This window comes from Marmota flaviventris, chromosome 18, assembly GCF_047511675.1.
Source record: "Marmota flaviventris isolate mMarFla1 chromosome 18, mMarFla1.hap1, whole genome shotgun sequence".
NCBI lineage: Eukaryota > Metazoa > Chordata > Mammalia > Rodentia > Sciuridae > Marmota > Marmota flaviventris.
The window spans coordinates 49,476,909-49,494,031 of record NC_092515.1 but is presented as its reverse complement, the minus strand read 5'-3'; the positions used below and the strand labels follow the sequence as shown (position 1 = coordinate 49,494,031).

The 17,123-nt window shown below is 48.4% G+C and overlaps 1 protein-coding gene across 4 annotated transcripts in view; it reads right to left on the bottom strand.

Moving 5' to 3' along the window:
* Positions 1-17,123, bottom strand: part of Zfhx3 (zinc finger homeobox 3) — a 241,717-nt gene that overhangs the window by 152,530 nt on the left and 72,064 nt on the right. For 3 of the 4 annotated variants that reach the window (XR_011705362.1, XM_071604882.1, XM_027933041.2), the window contains exon 2: positions 840-3,601. Coding sequence is in view for 3 of the 4 variants with exons in the window: in XM_071604882.1 (XP_071460983.1) it covers positions 840-3,555 (2,716 nt within the window). In the remaining variant the exon portion in view is untranslated. Of the gene's footprint in view, positions 1-839; positions 3,602-6,438; positions 6,479-17,123 lie in introns of those variants that run through there. The other variant, XM_071604883.1, reaches the window with a different exon arrangement.

The following is a 17,123-nucleotide window of genomic DNA, read 5'->3' as shown; positions in this document are numbered from 1 at the left end:
ACAGCCAACTAACAAACTAGTGACTGTGGCCAGCTCCTCTAAAGCACAGCTACTACTCATGGCAGCAAAAGGTTCCATTAACCAGCTCCCAACTGCTATTAAAACTTAGCTTTCTTTGACAGACAACTTTACAATTCATTCATTTTTCATCTATCACACCACTCATTAGGATGTCCCCAGGGCAATTTAATTCCCAATTAATTCCCAACTACACTAATCACCATCATCCAAAATAATAAAGAAGAACACGTCTCTTTCATCAAGATCCTCATAAACACAAGGAGAACTCTGAGAAATCTCTGGGTAGCTCTCAGTTCAGCAGAAAAACCAGCCTTTGGTTATTGGAATAAGGTATGCTACGGTTTCAAATTTCTCTTATTGAGATGATTGTCCCGATTTAAATTATTGAGATAATTGTCCCTATTCCTTTTATTGAGATGATTGTCCCAGCTACAGTTTCCTGTAAGTTTTAATAAATATTTAATGGAACCCAAAAGTTTTGAGTGATTATGGCGATTTTTCAAATTGAGAAAGAGAGAAAGGACAGAATGGGAATAGAAAGGAAGGTTGACCATAAGCCAAAAACTAGAGGAAACACTTAAATTTTAATCCTGGCCCTATGTAGCCAGAGTACAATCAGCTCTGTTGAGTGCATAAGATCTTCCATATGTACACAGAGTTCAGGGGATTCTTGAGGAAAAAAGACTTGATTGGAAGACACTCCACTTTACACAAGGCAACTCAAGGAGGTAAAAACCAACTGGACTCCCTCAGCCCATCTCCACTTTCCCCAATGAACCGCCTACCGTTAAAACAGACAAACACGTGGTCAGCCTCACCTAGAGCAGGCGTCATGGCGGCCATGGGCCCCGTGGGATCCAGCTGGAATCCACTCATCATGAACTGGGCGTCAGAGGCGGCACTGTCCATCTTCAGGTTGGGCAGGTTCATGTTCTGGGCCAGGTAGTACTGGTACAGCTCGGCCTCTGCGGGCGAGGGCAGGCTGCCCAGGCCCAGGTGGCGGTTGTGCTGGATCTGGGTCATGTTCTGCTGCAGCAGCATCATGTTGTGCATGTGCTTCTCACTGGTCATGTGAATGCGGAGGTTCCTAGCCACGTTGGTCTCGTAATCGCACACCTCGCACCGCCACGTGGGTTTGGTTTTTGGTTTGGTGGGCGAGGGGGCCCCGCAGGAGCTACTGATGTTGGCCGCTGCTGCTGCTGCCGCCGCCGCCGCCGCTGCCGCCCCAGCGGTGTGGCTGAAGACCTGCTCCCCGCCTCCGTTCTGCAGGTTCTGCATGTTGTTGAGATGCTTGTCGGACTGCATGTGAATACTGAGGTTGCCTTTGGTCGTTGTGGAGTAGTTACACACCTCGCAGCGGAAAGGCTTGTAACCACACGTGTAGCTCTCGCCTCGTGCCAACCGGGGGTGGGGCTGCCCGCTTTTGCAGTAGACGCAGGAGCCCCCAGGCTCCGGGTGCTTCTCCTTCATGTGTGCCTCCAGCGTCTGCTGGTACTTATAGTGCCAGTTGCACTTGGGGCACTTGAGTGTCTTACACGAGTTACGAGAATGCATCATGGTCATGTGGCCGCCCAGCGAGCGGGAGGAGCCCAGGACCGTGTCGCATTTGGGGCACTCCACGCCACTCCCCGAGGGGCACTCCCCAACCCCCAGCTCGCAGAGGGAGCCAGCGTGCTGGTGATGGGGGACAAAGCCCCCATCGTCGCCCTCTGTGCTTTCATTTGGTTCTGGTGCTGTGGCATTGTCTTTATTGGCACTTTCGTCAGCGAAGTCCAGCCTCCTGCCGCCCTCTGCCACATTGGCCCTGACGCCCTCACTGTTAAAGCTTAAACGATTCCTCCTGTTCGCACCATCAAAGACAACAAAGGAAGAAGCGGAATTAGAACTAGTAGAAGCTGTGCCCCTCGACAGGGTCTGGAGCACATTAGGCATTAAGGGGGAGTTAGAAATGCTTTGGTTTGAGAGAGCAAGGTCCTTTTTGCTGCTACCACCTGCCACGGCCCCGGGCTCCTCGGGGGGCCTGTCCTCCAGCTCATCGTCCAACTCACTTGGAAAGAGTCCTTTGCAACCCTCGTCTTCCTCCTCTTCTTCCTCCTCCTCCTCCTCCTCTTCCTCCTCCTCCGCCTCTTCTTCTTCCTCTTCCTCTTCCGCCTCCTCCTCCTCGGCTGGCTCTGCTTTCTCGGAGAAGCAATCGGGGTCGCCCACTTCTTGCTTCTCTCCTTCAGCTGCCCCAGAGTCCTTGCCCTCTGAGGATTTGGTAGGACTGGAAGCCAGAGGCCCCAGGGGGACTGAGGTAATGGGGGTCTTCAGGACCGAGCTGGTGAGCCCGCCAAGGTTCAAGAGGGTGCTGGGGGTCAAGAGACCAGCCTGGGGCTGCTCAGGGCCAGTGGCAGAGCCGGCTGGGAGAGCCTCCTCCCCTTCCATTCGAATGCCACTAAATTTACCATAAAAACTATGTCCGGGGCCTATGAGGTTAGCTGTGGAAACTAAAGGGTGTTGAAAGTTTTTGTTTTTTGGTTCCAGAAAACTTACAAGGGGTTCCTTGTCTTTGCCGATCCCTTGGATGATAGCGGAGATGTTCTTATTGCTAAGAATTTTCCGCTCGTCTTCACTCAGGGTCATTCGATGGTCGTGCACCGCGTGGGTCACAAATGAACGGACGTACCCGAAGGAGAGTTTGCACAAGAAACACATCAGGATGGGCTTCCTCTTGCCGTAGAGCACAAAGCCATCGAATTTGGACAGGTCCACATTGTTGGGAACATCTTTGGATACGCAGGAGCTTTTGGCAGAACCGTCGCTGTTCAGGTAATCCTTGTTGCTTTTGTGTCGCACGTCAAAAACGCGGAAGCTGTGCAGGACGGGGCTGAGCCCCGCCAGGGCTGAGGTATTCGGGAAAGCCTGGTCTGAGCCCTCAAACCATTTCCCGAAGGATGAGGCTATGTGGAAAGTGTTGATGATCTGCGGGTACACGGGTGCAGCACACGAAGGGTCCCCTTGCTTGCCCCCCGCCCCGGGGAGAGAGTTCAGGAAGAGCGAGGGGACAGGCCCGCTGCCGCTGCCGCACGCGCCCCCGCCCTGGGTCAGCTGGCTCAGGCTCTCCACGATGTACGCGGAGCCGTCGGGCTGGTAGACGATCTCCCCGGCCAGGTTCTCCACGTCGCTCTCCTCGTCGCCCTCCTCGCTGGTGTCGCTGGCGCTCTCCTCTCGCAGGGGCGGCGGCGGGCGCGCGCCGGGGCAGTGGTGCTCCATGTAGGTCTGCAGGCTGGCGAAGGAGGCGGCGCACTCGTTGCAGCTCACCTCCTTGCTGGCGGGCTCGGCGGGGGCCCCGGCCGAGGCGCTGCTCTCCGCGAGGCGCTCATTGAAGGGGGCCCTCAGGCCGTCCAGGGGCCCGTGGCTCTCGCCTGTGGGCTGCTCCATGCTACTGGGTTTGTCGGGGAGGTGGGTGCTGTTGAGTTCAGTCCATTGCCGGTGCTGAGGGATACCGCACCCATTGTCCTTCCCCGAGACGACGGGCGAGTCACAGCCTTCCATGGTAAGGCCTGCGTGGAGCTTTCATTGCACCCAGTACGGATCGGACCTGAAGGGCGGAGGCAAGGGGGGAGGAGGGAGAGAAGGGAAAGAGAGAGAGAAAGGAAAGAGGTTAGGAGGGCCGAGGCTAAGGTCCCGCGCACACGGAGCGCTCTAAGAGGCTTCTGTCCACACCCACAACACAGAGCCCAGGGCCAGCCGGGCACAAGGCAGGCCTGGGGACCTCGCCCCACGCAGGCCAGCACGCAGAGGGCGAGCAGCACCTGTGGGCATCACCGCCGGGTCCAAGCAAGGGGAGGGGCACGGAGAAAAGGGGTCAGGAGCACACGTCTTTGACTTCAGGTGGCCCTCTGCTCTACCCCTGGAGACCAGTTCAAATGTCCACAGTTTGCCAGCACAGCTTCAAGTCAGGGCCGGCCATGAGCCACAGTGCAGGAGGGCTGTTACCTCTCCAGCCCCCACAAGAGGTCACAGAATCCAGGGCCTCCCATATACAGATGACCCACACACAGTCATCCAGGGCTGACTGCACTGCTGGTTGGACAGGGGCACACCAGGTAGGGACAAAGTGGAGGAATGTTTAGCATCCTCAAAAAGAGGATGGACAACTAGGACAAGTTGGCTGATGTAGAGAAATCCCTGCTGCTGCTTTTACTGACCATGCATCTACTTTGGCAAAGAAGATCTCTGAAAACTACAAGGTTCAGAGAGCCAGCCTACAGGCTTGGACACACCCCCACAATGTCCCCAGGAAGACTAGTGGCTGCATCCCTCCTCTGCAGGACTCTCATAAGCATCAGTCCCATTCCCTAACCAGTAAAACAGAAGGGCTAAATCTGCAAACAGGCCCAGTGCCAACTCTGACCACCAAGCAGAAGACAGGTCCCCAAATTCCCATCTGTTCCACCCCAAACTTGAGAGCCCCCCTGGACTTGGTTGGTTTTAGACTAAGAATATGTAGATGCAAAGCATGAGTTTGATATTTCCAATGAGAACCAGCCAGATTCTCGATTTGGCAACTCCCCCTCAGAAAGTTCTACTTCATCCTGTCTGCAGAAGCCCACTGACAGTGTGCTTGGTGGCTTTTGCTATCTTGATCTTAGCCCAAGTCCAGACAGCAGCTGGGCTCAGCAAGCCCCAGTTCCACACCTGCCTTTTAGGATATTAGTTGCTACCCAAGCAGCTGTCTTGCAGCCCTAGGGCTTTTCCGCTTCCGAGTGCCACTGATCTGAACTTGCCCTTTGAGACCTTGTGTCCCTGGGGAAGGAGGCAACAGATCACCAGCCACCAGGCTCCTGTGGCAACTTCATCACTGGGGCACTTCTGTTGAGATACTGCTACAAGCAACTTAGCACCTTGCACAGCCTGATCTTTCGCCCACAGATCCCAGGCCATCTTCCCCTGCTCCTCGTCCTCGGAGGACACTTGGCCACGTCTCCACCCACCATCTCATTCATCTCATCTCATCTTCATCAGCAGATGAAGGCTGTAGCTGCTTAGTCTCCCTCCACCCTCTGCAATCCCCATCTTTTCATTCTTTTTTTTCATGATTCTTGACTGCACAGTGAGCCAATAGCTCCCCCTCGGGAAAAGATGGAGAAGTCATATTTACTAGAAGTCTCAGGAGAAATAACTTTTTGGAAGAATGTGCCACGATTTACTTAAAACACACATGCACAAACACTCACTTTTCAATTTATAATGTCAGACTCCATGTCAACAAAGTTCTGCATGCCTTGGAAAAGACATGTTCGTTTGAAACAGAGGTGACTACACTAAACCAAATCCAATGGCAAATGCAACGGGACTTCTCTCAAGGCTTAGCTGGGATACAGGTGAGAATCCAGAGAGGCTCTTCTTAGGGATGCTCCTGATTGGCTGGACAACATCTGATTGACAGCTCAGGCCAAAAAGGTTGGCAGGCCTGAAGGGGCGGGAGGGTTAACAGCCCAATTGTAAAATCAATGTCATAAATGCTTGGTAAGTTACAGGAACATGCGGGAAGGGGAGGCCACGATTGATAAAGGAGAACAGCTTTGATGCTGCACCAGGGACTTGTTTATCGACAGCAAAGCCAATCTCCTCTCCAGCCTGGGCTGGGCCAGAGAAACCTGCAAGCGTTTACCAATTAATTGGTGGGCTTTTCTTGCTCTGCTCTCTTCTTCCTCCTCCTCTTCCATAAACTATCCAGCTAAGGAGCTGAGACTTAAAAAAAAAAATGCCCTTAGTTTGTTTTTTATTACAAAGTAGAAAGTGTCAAGACCTGATGACATTATGACAACTTCTGAAAGACATGACCCTGTGGTGGTGACACTAGGGCTGCTCATTCACAGGGGCGATGGCCCACTGAGATACAGGTAGAAAAGGAGGATTTCATTTCTGGATCCATGCGGCTTGCTCTGGGCTTCCTTTCCACGCCTGGTGGCCATGAGAAGCAGAACCCTTGGCAACCTTGCTAAAGAGTCAAGTGTGGCTCATGGGCTAGTAGCCAGGTCCTCGGTAGGGAGCTTGGGAAATGCAGACTCTCAGCTCCCAGCAACCCCTACCATTAGAACCTGCATTTTTTTTTTACATCATTCCTAGGAAATGTGAATCAAACTTGGAGACTCTGCCTCACAACATCTTCGCCAGGTGGCTGGCTCAGCTGTGCTTGGCACCTGTATTGCCAGGTAACCAGTGAAGGGCAGCCTTAGCCCTACCACCCAGTCCCTGGGAGGTGCAGGGATGGGAATGGATAAGGCGGACAGGAGCCCTGACATGAAGAAATCTCTTCATCCTGCCCGGTCCTGCAGCCCAAGGACCTCGGGGCATCCACCACTCTCCCACCCAGCCGGCCGCCGAGCTCGCTGTTTATCAGCCAGTCAATAAGAAAAAGGTAGTTCTTACTTAAGGAGGCAGAAGTCAACTCGGCAGGTCGATCAGCACTCTGTCTGTAAACACGGTTTCCCGTAAAATCAATGATCTTCAGTTACAGAGGGCAGCCTGGGAACCAAGAGGGTCCCCGCGCTTTCACAGGCAGCCCCGCCAGCCAGAGTTCGCGCGCCTCTCTCCTCAGGCCCCCAGGCTGTGTGCCCTGTGCCCATCCCTGGCTCACACACGAGTCCTCAACCCTTCCTGCAGCCTGCTTCTCCTTCCACTGAACACACCCCAACTTCCCTTTAAATGTCCAGGGGGGCTCTCGCAACCCCCAGTGTTATACTCATTATCATTGTTTAAGAATTCGGTTGGATTTTAATAAAGCGCATCTCTCCAATGACAACGCTCAAGAGAAGACACATGAGGATCTTGATAGTATCCGTACATATGCACACATGTGCGCCCTCGTCCCTCTCTCTCCCTCTCCCCATCCCCCCTGCCTTCTGAGCCTTTAAATCTGCCACTGGAAACTTCAGAAGACAAGTTCTGACACCTTCATCAAGAACACCCCACCCCTTATCCATCTCCCTGTGTATACAGTTCCCCCGGTAAAGCCCACCGCATCTTTGCAGGTATTCACTTCTACTTTTCAAAGACTGCGCTCACAGAAGGATAAAACTATACCATGTGCCCCGTGGGCCCCTGTTAATCAAGGCGTCCCTCTCCCTTCCCTGAGCTAAAAAGATGTGCTGTGACAGTTCTATGGCATTTCCAGAAGGAGACAGTTATGGAGAAGACTAGAAAAGGGGAGAGAGCAACAGTTACAGAGGCTGGCGAGGGGAGGCGGTTATGAGGGAGGGGAGGGGGCCCCTGCTGTTGCTCCGGCTCCCAGAGAATTAAACATGAACAGTCGCACTGTGTAATTTTAAATTGTTAATTAGCACAGGGTTAATTAGGCGGTCCTTTCACAAGGGGCTCTTTGGCAGAAAACCAAGAAGGGAAACAAAGGGAAGGAAAGAAAAAACAAAGAGAATAGAGACAGCGAGAAACTGTTGCCTCCATGAAAAACCCACACGGTATCCCCAGAGACCACTGGTCTGGAAACTCTGGGTGCTCCTGCCCCGTCCCAGGGAGATGTAGCACATACTGCCTTCCCACGGGCACCCCCCGCAGGACGGCAGGAGCCTCAAAGGTGCACAAGCCCTTTGACTCAGCGATTTCTCCATCCTAGGAGTTTATCCCAAGGAAACAACCTTATTTGGAGATATAGGATTATTCACAACAGGAAAAAAAAAAAAGATGGAAATAATCAGGCAAAAACAGAGACTAAATAAGTTATAGTGTACAGAGCTCCATGTGTTGTTATAAAAAATAATTTCTTCAAAGAAATTGTTTATGGGCATGGGAAAATGATCAGATGCTAAGTGGATGAAGCATATATGGGTATGCATATAAAAACGTGAGGTATTTCTATCAAAATTTTTACGATGGCAATTTCTAGGAGAGGAGGTTATGGATGACTTCATTTCCTCTTCTGTGACTTTATTTCCCAAAGCTTTTTAAAGTTAAAGCCTCGTAACTGCAGCCATGGCTTTCCTGAGTCAGGCACTGTGGGAAGGCCTGTGGGCTCAACCCCACCTCGATCCTGATAACCGCTCTGTGACAGGGGGGCTATTTTTATTCCCATTTTAAAGACAGAAAAACTGAGATTGCCCACGGTTGTACGTCCTAAAGGACAATGTCTACTTCCCAAGACAAGAACAGATGTGATATCCAGTGTTCACATTCAACCTTTAGTACCTGGACTAGGATCAGGCTACCAGGACGGCTAATGTAAAAGAACACAGCCACGCCCACCCCCAAATGCCCTTTCCTTTCCTGGGGGGAGTGATGCTGGAGGACTCGAGTGGACTTCTTCACATGGATACCTTCAGACAGGTGGAAGGGGACAAGGTTGGGAAGGGCAGCCGCAGCTAAGAATTGGGAAACTCAGAAAACTCACATAAAAGAAACAGAAAACAGCCTTGCTTAGACTCTACTGACCTGAGAAATGCAGTTAAAAAACAACAACATTGGGAGCAGTGGCGCATGCCTATAATCTCAGCTCAGGAGGCTGAGGTAGGAGAATCGCAAGTTCAAAGCCAGTCTCAGCAACTTAGCAAGGTCCTAAGCAACTTAGTGAGACCCTGTCTCAAAATGAAAAATAAAAAGAGCCAGAGATGTGGATCAGTGGTTAGATGCCCCTAGGTTCAATCCCTGGTACCAAAGAAACAACAACAACAACAACAAATTTTTTTTTTTAATTTTAATAAGGTATCTCAAAATTTATCATTTATTTTTATATCGAGGATGGAAAAAATCTTCAGATAATAAAGTCAGGATTTTATAGGTGGCTGATGGCATCATCTAAAGGTTAGAGAGTTCAGTAACCTGCCACAGGACACTCTTTCTTGTCTGTTCTGTTCATTTAAGTCAGCTACTTGAGGAATGAGACCAAGTACATCAACGTACAGAGCACATAAAGTAACAGGAATCACTAATATGCTAATTGGTGAAGCCAAGACTGGGGGAAAAAAAAGACCTCAGGTCAGCTGAAAGAGCAGGCCCAAACAACAAGAGGAAATTTTTAAAAAGATAAATATGAAGCCCTCTATTTAAGTTCAGGCAGTCAGCTAAAACAACAAAGGGTGGGAGATTCGGACTGATAGCAGTTCATGCAAAACAAAACACAAACAAAAACAACCACCACCTAGGGGTTTTACTTGACTACAGATTCTGCAGAAGCCCAAAGTGAACGTGGTGGCCAAAGAAGAAACACAACCTCTGGCAAAAGGTGTGCTCTGTACCTGCTGGACATCAACAGGTTCACAGCACTATCATTTTCTCTGTCTGTGTGAAGAATGTGGTGATCCACTCTGGGTAATCCTGTAGCAGGGATACCTACAGCACCTACAGCATCTCAGAATGGCTGACCGCGAACAGCTCAAGAGCACAGCAGAGAGAAGTTCCACCGGATGGCAAGATGAATCAATTACATGAAACCCTGCCTGTCACATACACAGAGATGCGGTGTCTTCTACCTAGCTTCAGGGTGGAGCTAAGGAATGAGAGGAATTCCTAGGGAATTAAGAGTTCAGTTCAAAATAAATGAAAATCTTTCTCAAAATTATCAAAAGTTCAAATGGAATGTTTCCACTGCAAAAACACTACACTCCCTGGTTTTGAAACTGGAGAAGGGGATTTTGCTGTGGTCAGGAGGTTCCATTAGGCAGCCTTTGAAAGGTGAAGATTCTTTTCATTCCAGGGCGGGCAATGGAGTTATTCTGCCAGGTTTAACCTCCTATGTTTTGCACATGGTAGCAGCCTGTGACTCTGGGGCCATCACTCTGCTGTGATTGGTTATCTGCTCCTGTACCTGTGAGCAGCATGAGATTAGGCTCCATGTGTCATTCAACTCGGCATCCTCTATATCCAGGATATAATAGATGCTTAATAAAACAATGGGGGAAACTAAGGTCATGGGAGAATTGTTAACACTTGAAGAAGAAAAATGATGATCTCTGAACACATTCTTGGTGGGTTTCTCTCCCCACCTCAACCCTGTCATAGTTTGAGAAATGCCTGGTTTGTGCTGGAAGTGGAGCTAAGTGGTCACTGGTACAGCACTTACCTACCATATAAGGCTGGATTCACTTTACAAAAAAAGAAAAAGAAAAAGCAGAAATAATAATGCCTGGGATAACCATTCTTGATTCAATGGAACCAGAGATCCTTGGTGAAATGGCCAGTTCTTGGGCTGGATCAGGGAGAGTGTTGGCAGTGAGCTTGGAGCACCTTGTGCCCAAAGGACACAGAGCAGTCTGGAGGGCTCCCACCAGCCACACCTGGGACTACATGAGCAAGAAAACTAGAGGGTCAAGGGCTACTTCCTTAGGGTGGAAAGCCAATGAAAAAATGCAAAAAAAAAGTTATGGAGTCAGAAAACCAAACTTTAGGAACTATGATCGTAGTTGACAATCCATTCAGGAAAGAATCGGTAGAGGCTGAAACTAAGGAATGTGAGTTTTCACAGTCTCAGAGAATCTCCCCACAGACACTTACTAATTACAGAAGGAAAAACAATAACTTGACAGTGGAGAAATCTGGCAGGCATCACCTTAATCAAGTGATCAAAGTTCACAGCAACGGCAATGAGACAAACAGACATCACGTGCCTCCTGACAGGATGCACTGAGAAGAACCCCCCATCCCTTCCCGGCATTCCTGCAGAGATGCAAAAGCTGAGCCTCATCAAGAGGGAACATCAGACAGACCCAAATTGAGGAACGTCTACAAAGTGTCCTACGCTCTTCAGAAATGTCAGCGTCATGAACCAGAAAGACAGCCGGAAACCCGGTGTCAGATTCTAGGCGACTAGAGAGGTGTGACAAACAAACATCACACCTCATCTGGGATTTTCTTTTCCTTTAAAGAACATAACTGGGACAGCTGGCGAAATCTGAATAAAGGTCTGTAGGTGGACTCATAATAAATGTGAATGTTAATTTCCTAATTTTGATAAGCGTGGTGTGGTTACGTAAGAGAGTCTGGCATGTTCAGAGGTGAAGGGGCATGATCTCTCACTTTCCAAACAGCTTAGGGAAAGACGTGAGAGTGTGCACCTGTGTGCCCAGAAACATGTGTGTCTGTACACAGTGGAGGGGCGGGGTGCATATGAGGTAACCCTAACATAGAGGAGTCTGGAAAAGGAGATGAGAAATCTTTGTTCAAACTTACAACTTTCCCGTACACCTGACATCGTATAAAAGAAGAAGAAACTCTACACAGTAAGTCTCCAAAAATACATATGAATCGCCAAGACATTCCTTATCTTTATGGGAAATTCACTCCTGGCACAGTGTCATGAAGGGAGGGAGGCTGGGAGGCTGGACAGGGAGGGGTAGGCAGACCAGAATAGGAAACTGGTCTTCCCTTCCTGTAGTCTGGTGGCTTCCAGGTAGAGCTCCCTGGTTGGAGAGGACAAATAAATGGCCATTCTAACTTGGGCAGAATTTCAAGTAATACAACACTGGACCATTTACTCAGAACACCCCTGGCCCTGAACTCTACGGGTAGACTTCCCCAACTCAGTGAAAAGCAGCTGTAAACAAGAGCATAAGAGCAGCCACCAGAAAAGCCCTCCTACGGCATGCACATTGCCAAGCCCAGATGGAAAACAGAGGAAAACACACAGCAATGAATACACGATCCCCTTGCTGACTCCACCTCCTCAGAAGAAAACCCCAAAGGCAGCCTAAGAGAAGTAGAAACCTCATTCAAGGGGCAGCAAAATACTACCCGCATCTGTTTAACTTGGAATCCACAGAAGGACCATATCCAATTCCATTCTGTGCTTTATACAATAACAGCGTTTGTCTACTACCGCTGCATATAAGTCAATAAGTGCTAAACCATAAATAGGTGAGATTCCATCTGCTTGGTAACAATTTCCCAGCAGCCTTAAGAAGGATTCCGTAACTGTGGCCAGGTCAGAGAATACACGTGCCTGAACAGGTCCCTCATGCTGTAGGAGGTCCATTGCCTGGAAGGGCCAGAGAACCATCCAGACCCTGGACTTCATGTTTGCTAATAAGTGCATCTGTGCTATTTCCAGCATGAACATAAATCAGCCTGGAAGTGAAAACTGCTAGCTCAGTCCATTCTGTAAGGAACCCGCAACCACCGCGATATTCTGGTTACAGCGGGGGCTGGTGGGGAGGGGACTGGTAGCCACGAGATCAGAAGCAGAGCCAGTGCTGGGAACCCGTCCATCCTGCATGGGCAGCAAGAGAACAGCTCGCAGTTAGGGGAATTTAAAAAGATTTTTACTATGTATATAGATTAAAAAGCAAGACAGATCCGCTATTACTTGTACTCTTGCCTTGTACTAAGTAACAGATTTGGGACAATTGAATCGGCTACCGGGTATATGCTTCCCAACGCTTAGCTACTCTTGGAAACGTGCACCTAAGTCATGTGGAGGTTTTCAGCATCTTTTGCCCACCACTGGCCTGAACGGTGCTTCTGACCTGGATTTAATCATCACAAAGCACTGATTCCCTCCCAGATCTGAAGAAAGCCCTCATTTCCCCAACCACAGTAGCTTCAACTCTCCACTCCGTCAACCGGCCCCACCTCCCTGGCAGGTGCACAGCTCACACACCCCAATCTTCACCCATCCCCTGGCGCCTTCCCGGCTAAACCAGACACCTCCCTCCACTAATTGTAACCAATATTTAAAATGTCCTTTGCTAGCACCCAAAACTTTTTCATCTCCTCCCAACTTCTTCAAAGTCCCTCTCCAAAGATCCCCTCTCTGATCTCTCCACCCTTGCTACTGGGCTGTGCAGTACAAACTAGGAGATGATGTAAAACCACCATCTGGCCCATTACGGTTTCAGTCTGGTATCTCACGAGGTTGAATTTATCTCAGATAACTTCCGCTGATTACAGTAGTATGAGTTCATTATTTTAAAAAAGTTTTTTAGATACGTACAAAGGTACTCAAAAGCTAAAGTAAAAATCACTTGTAACTCCACCAACCAGGCAGCTGGAGAACCGACAGGTAGGGAGTTGGTTTCTCAGGTTCTAGTACTCTACATGTCCTCAGTTACAGATTTTCTTCATCCACCTTGGACTGTACTGCTCCTTATGGGAGCTGCCCTTTTAACTTGAGACAGCATGCAATTTTAAATGTGACATTAAACATTCTCTGTAAGTTGGGACAGACAGCTGTGTAACACTGCATCCTATGGACACAAGATTACTGAGTGCTACTAGTAGACATTTAAACACTTCTCAATATTTTGCTCTTAATTCTACAATAAATGCCCACAACTCTTTGAGGACAAAGAACAACAAAATAATAAAAATAAGTAGCATCTCCAATGCTGTCTACCTAGTAGGACTAAGCATAGATCTGAGAACCTTTTAAAGGTTATTATTTCATTTGGTCCTTCAATGGCCCGTTTTACAGATGAGGACACTGAGGCTTAGAGAGTTAAGTACAGGCTGTGTTTAGTTGGCCTCTGAAGCCAGTTAAGCCCTCCCTTACTACTTGGGAAACTTAGCTGCTTAGGCTCGGCATTCTGCCTCTGTTTCCTTAGGACACATTTCTGGAAGTAGAAATGTTGGCTCAAAAGCTAGGAACATTTAAGATGCTGGCATGTGCCAGCCTGTCCTCCAGGAAAGCCCTTCCAACTCCCACTTGTAGCTGTATGTGAGCATCAGTTTTTCTGCAACTTCATCTACCATGAGCATTATTTCCTTTAAAAAAAAAAAAAGTTGGAGCTGGGGATGTGGCTCAGCATTAGAGTGCTTGCCTAGCACGTGCAAGGTGCTGGGTTAGGTCCTCAGCAGCACATAAAAATACATAAATAAAATAAAGGTTTTGTGTCCAACTACAACTAAAAAAAAAATTTAAAAAAAAAGTGTCAATCTGGCAGGAAAGAAAAGGCATATCATTTTAACTTACATTGTTTGCTAGTAAGACAGACCCCGTCTGCAGTTATCTAAATTGCCTATGTTTCTATGGGGAGGTAGAGGTCCTTTTTCTTAGTGATTAATTGGAAGGCTTTATAGCATTTTGCTGGCAGTCCCTCCCATGACTCCCACTGCCACCATCCACTGTCCCTTGAGCTCCCAAACCAGAGTCCCACCTACTCACTTCATGGTTTAGACCACATTCTCTGTCTGTCTTCGGATCTCGACTCTTTGGAACAGTGGACTCTGCCTACTGCTTCACTTCCTCAACAACAGTCTCTCAGAGGGCTGGCGAGTTCCTCCTTACTTACACGATGACATAGGGCCACAGTGTGTCAGTCTTCTGAAGTGGAACCAACTGTGGGACTTAATGAAAGGAGGCGGAGAGGACCGGGCATCTGCTTCAAGTGGACTAGGACCCCCTGAGTCTCTCAAGAGTTGGTCCTCTCTCCAAGGTCACCCATGTCCTCCTAGTCTGGGTCAATGGCTTCCCCACTTGCACATTCATCTTTGTGACTCCTTAAAATCTCCCCCACCCCTCACTTCTCCAGCTCACCTCCTGCTTCTCTGACCTCCCATACTGCCTGCTCTCTTCCTGTTCCTACAGCTCTCCAAGATATGCTTTTCCACTCATTCCATAAAAGTCACTCCCCTGCAGCCCACAGAAACCCCCCGCCTCAGTCTCCCATCCCACTGTGCATCAGCACGCTCCCCTCCCTGGTTCTCTGCTCTTATCTCTGTCCATCAACTACCTTAACTACTTATGTGGTTTCAATTACTGAAATTATGAGTTGACTCCCCAAACAAAAATTTCCATTCCGGACTTATCGCCTGAATATGCATCTCCTACTTTCAGCAGACCACAGGATGTCTGTAAGTGGCCAGCTTTCCATCACTCACAACTCAGCCCGGCTCATCATTTCCAAAGGGAACTGCCCCTTGGTGACTGCCCTCATCTCCCTGGAAGGAACCTGGGATTGCAGAAAACAGAAAGGAGAGACCGGCTTAGACTTCACAGGGTCACGCTCATCAGGTGGCCGCCCTGCCCAAAAACCAATTGCCAAAATGGCCAAACTTAAGTTCTGCCCCGCCATCCTACAGCTGTGTCCCTTTATCCCTGGGGGATCCGGTTCTGAGACTCTCCCACCCGCAGTGGATGCCTATAACTGAAGAGACTACCAAACCCTCTAATTTAATGCCTTTTCAATGTTAATGAAGCACTTATCACACACTGTGGCCATCTATAACTTTGCAGTTGGAGGTGTGACAGCAAAACCGGTGTGAATTTTCTTTTTCCTTCTTCACAATTTCATGGGTGGAAAATTGGTTCTCACCATAGATCTTGGCAACCTCAGCATACAGGTTCTTTTTCTTTCCTTAAGTAGAAAACTTTCACCTTTTCACTTAAAGGAAGCATTTTATGGCTCTCTTTTGGCGTATCTGAATTGTCAACCTCGCTGCTCTTATTCTTTGGGGCCATTTTTAGGTAAAATAAGGGTTACCAGCCTTGCAATACTATAATAATGGATAAATGAGAAGGCTACTAAATGAGAGGACAGGTGGGTAGCACATAGAGTATGGATACACTAGACAAAGGGATGATTCACGTCCCAGACCAGACGGGTGGCATGACATTTCATCCCACTATTCAGAAGAGCTCACGATTTAAAACTTACGGATTGTTTATTTCTGGAATTTTCTATTTAATGTTTTCAGATCACCATTGATCTTGGGTAACTGAAACCACAAAGTAAAACCACGGCTAAATGGGGGAATGGGACTCATGTGCTATTCAATCATCTGTCTTGCTTCCCTGCAACTAGGAGGGTCTCCTTTCCATCATCTCCCTGTTCTTCTGTGTTCTTGTCTCTGCTCCTGCAATCCCAGGGCCCTTGAACATCTTTCTCTTCCTCCACATTTATCCTTTAAGAAGCACAAGTTCAAGTTTCACTTAGGCAATAAAATTCTCTACTGTTAATGAAGTCCACAAACATCTGTCTCCTCTCTGTACTCCTGTAGTCCTGGTCAGCCCACACCACTGAAACAGAAACTCCTGTTTCACGCTGGTTGCTTTTAGCTCTACAACTTGACTATAAGCTGCCTGAGGGCAAAACTCACCCTATGTTTCTGTTTAGTCCTCGCACAGTACTCCGCATGGAGTCTGGGGATATCTGTTTAATAGTCCATCTTCTCTTTCTCGGAGACATCTTAACGTCATAAATGTAATCACAAAAGACCCAATAATCCAAATTCTGAATACACTACCTGATTATTTCAGTATTTTATGGTTTATGATATCAGATATATTATCCCTCATTCTAAAATTCTGGAAAGTATGATGTCTATAGAGGCAGCCCGCTATCCAGCCATCCAGCCACAGGTCCATGCAGCAAAACTCCAGAAAGCCAAGCAAATTCCTAAATATGAGCCTATGGGGGGACATGAGATCAGATGTAGACTATATGAAAGCGAACTGGGCTTCTGCCTCTTGGGAAGGGTCATTAAAGCCATGCTCACAGCACAACAGAAAGATGAAGCTGCTAGGGGTCCCAAACTTATATTAGGTAGTTCTTAACCAGCAGAACATTAATCTAAATATCAGAAGTAACCGCTATAGTTCAAGGCTACACAGATCCAGGAACACTGAACTTGGGCAGGGGACTTATTTGCACCTGAAGCTCGGGAACACATCAAGAAGCAGGCACAAGGGCTGGGGTTGTGGCTCAGTGGTAGAGTGCTCACCTAGCACGCTCGAGGTGCTGAGTTTGATCCTCAACACCATATAAAAATAAATAAATAACGATATTGTGACCAACTTCAACTAAAAAGAAATATACAAATGTGTATATATATATATACATTTATATATTTTTTTTTAAAAAAAAGAAGGCGGCACAGGCCTCAGGTTTTCTTTGATACAGCTCCATCTACATGAGTACTAACAGCGAACACATTACCGTGGCTCTGCTCCTGTGGCAGCTACCTGTAGCTCTGGGAAACCCCAAGCAACTCTGCGGGATGGAGGAAATATGCCCTCTCCAGTAACTCCTCCAACCGGCATTCAAGGGTGATAGGGAAGCCAGAGGAGCCTTGCTCAGGAACGGGACCCAGCAGGCATCTCCAAATGACTCACTGAAGAGTGTTTTCCTATCAGTGAGAAGAGTGCCAGGCGGTGGGCTCACCCTCACAGCTCA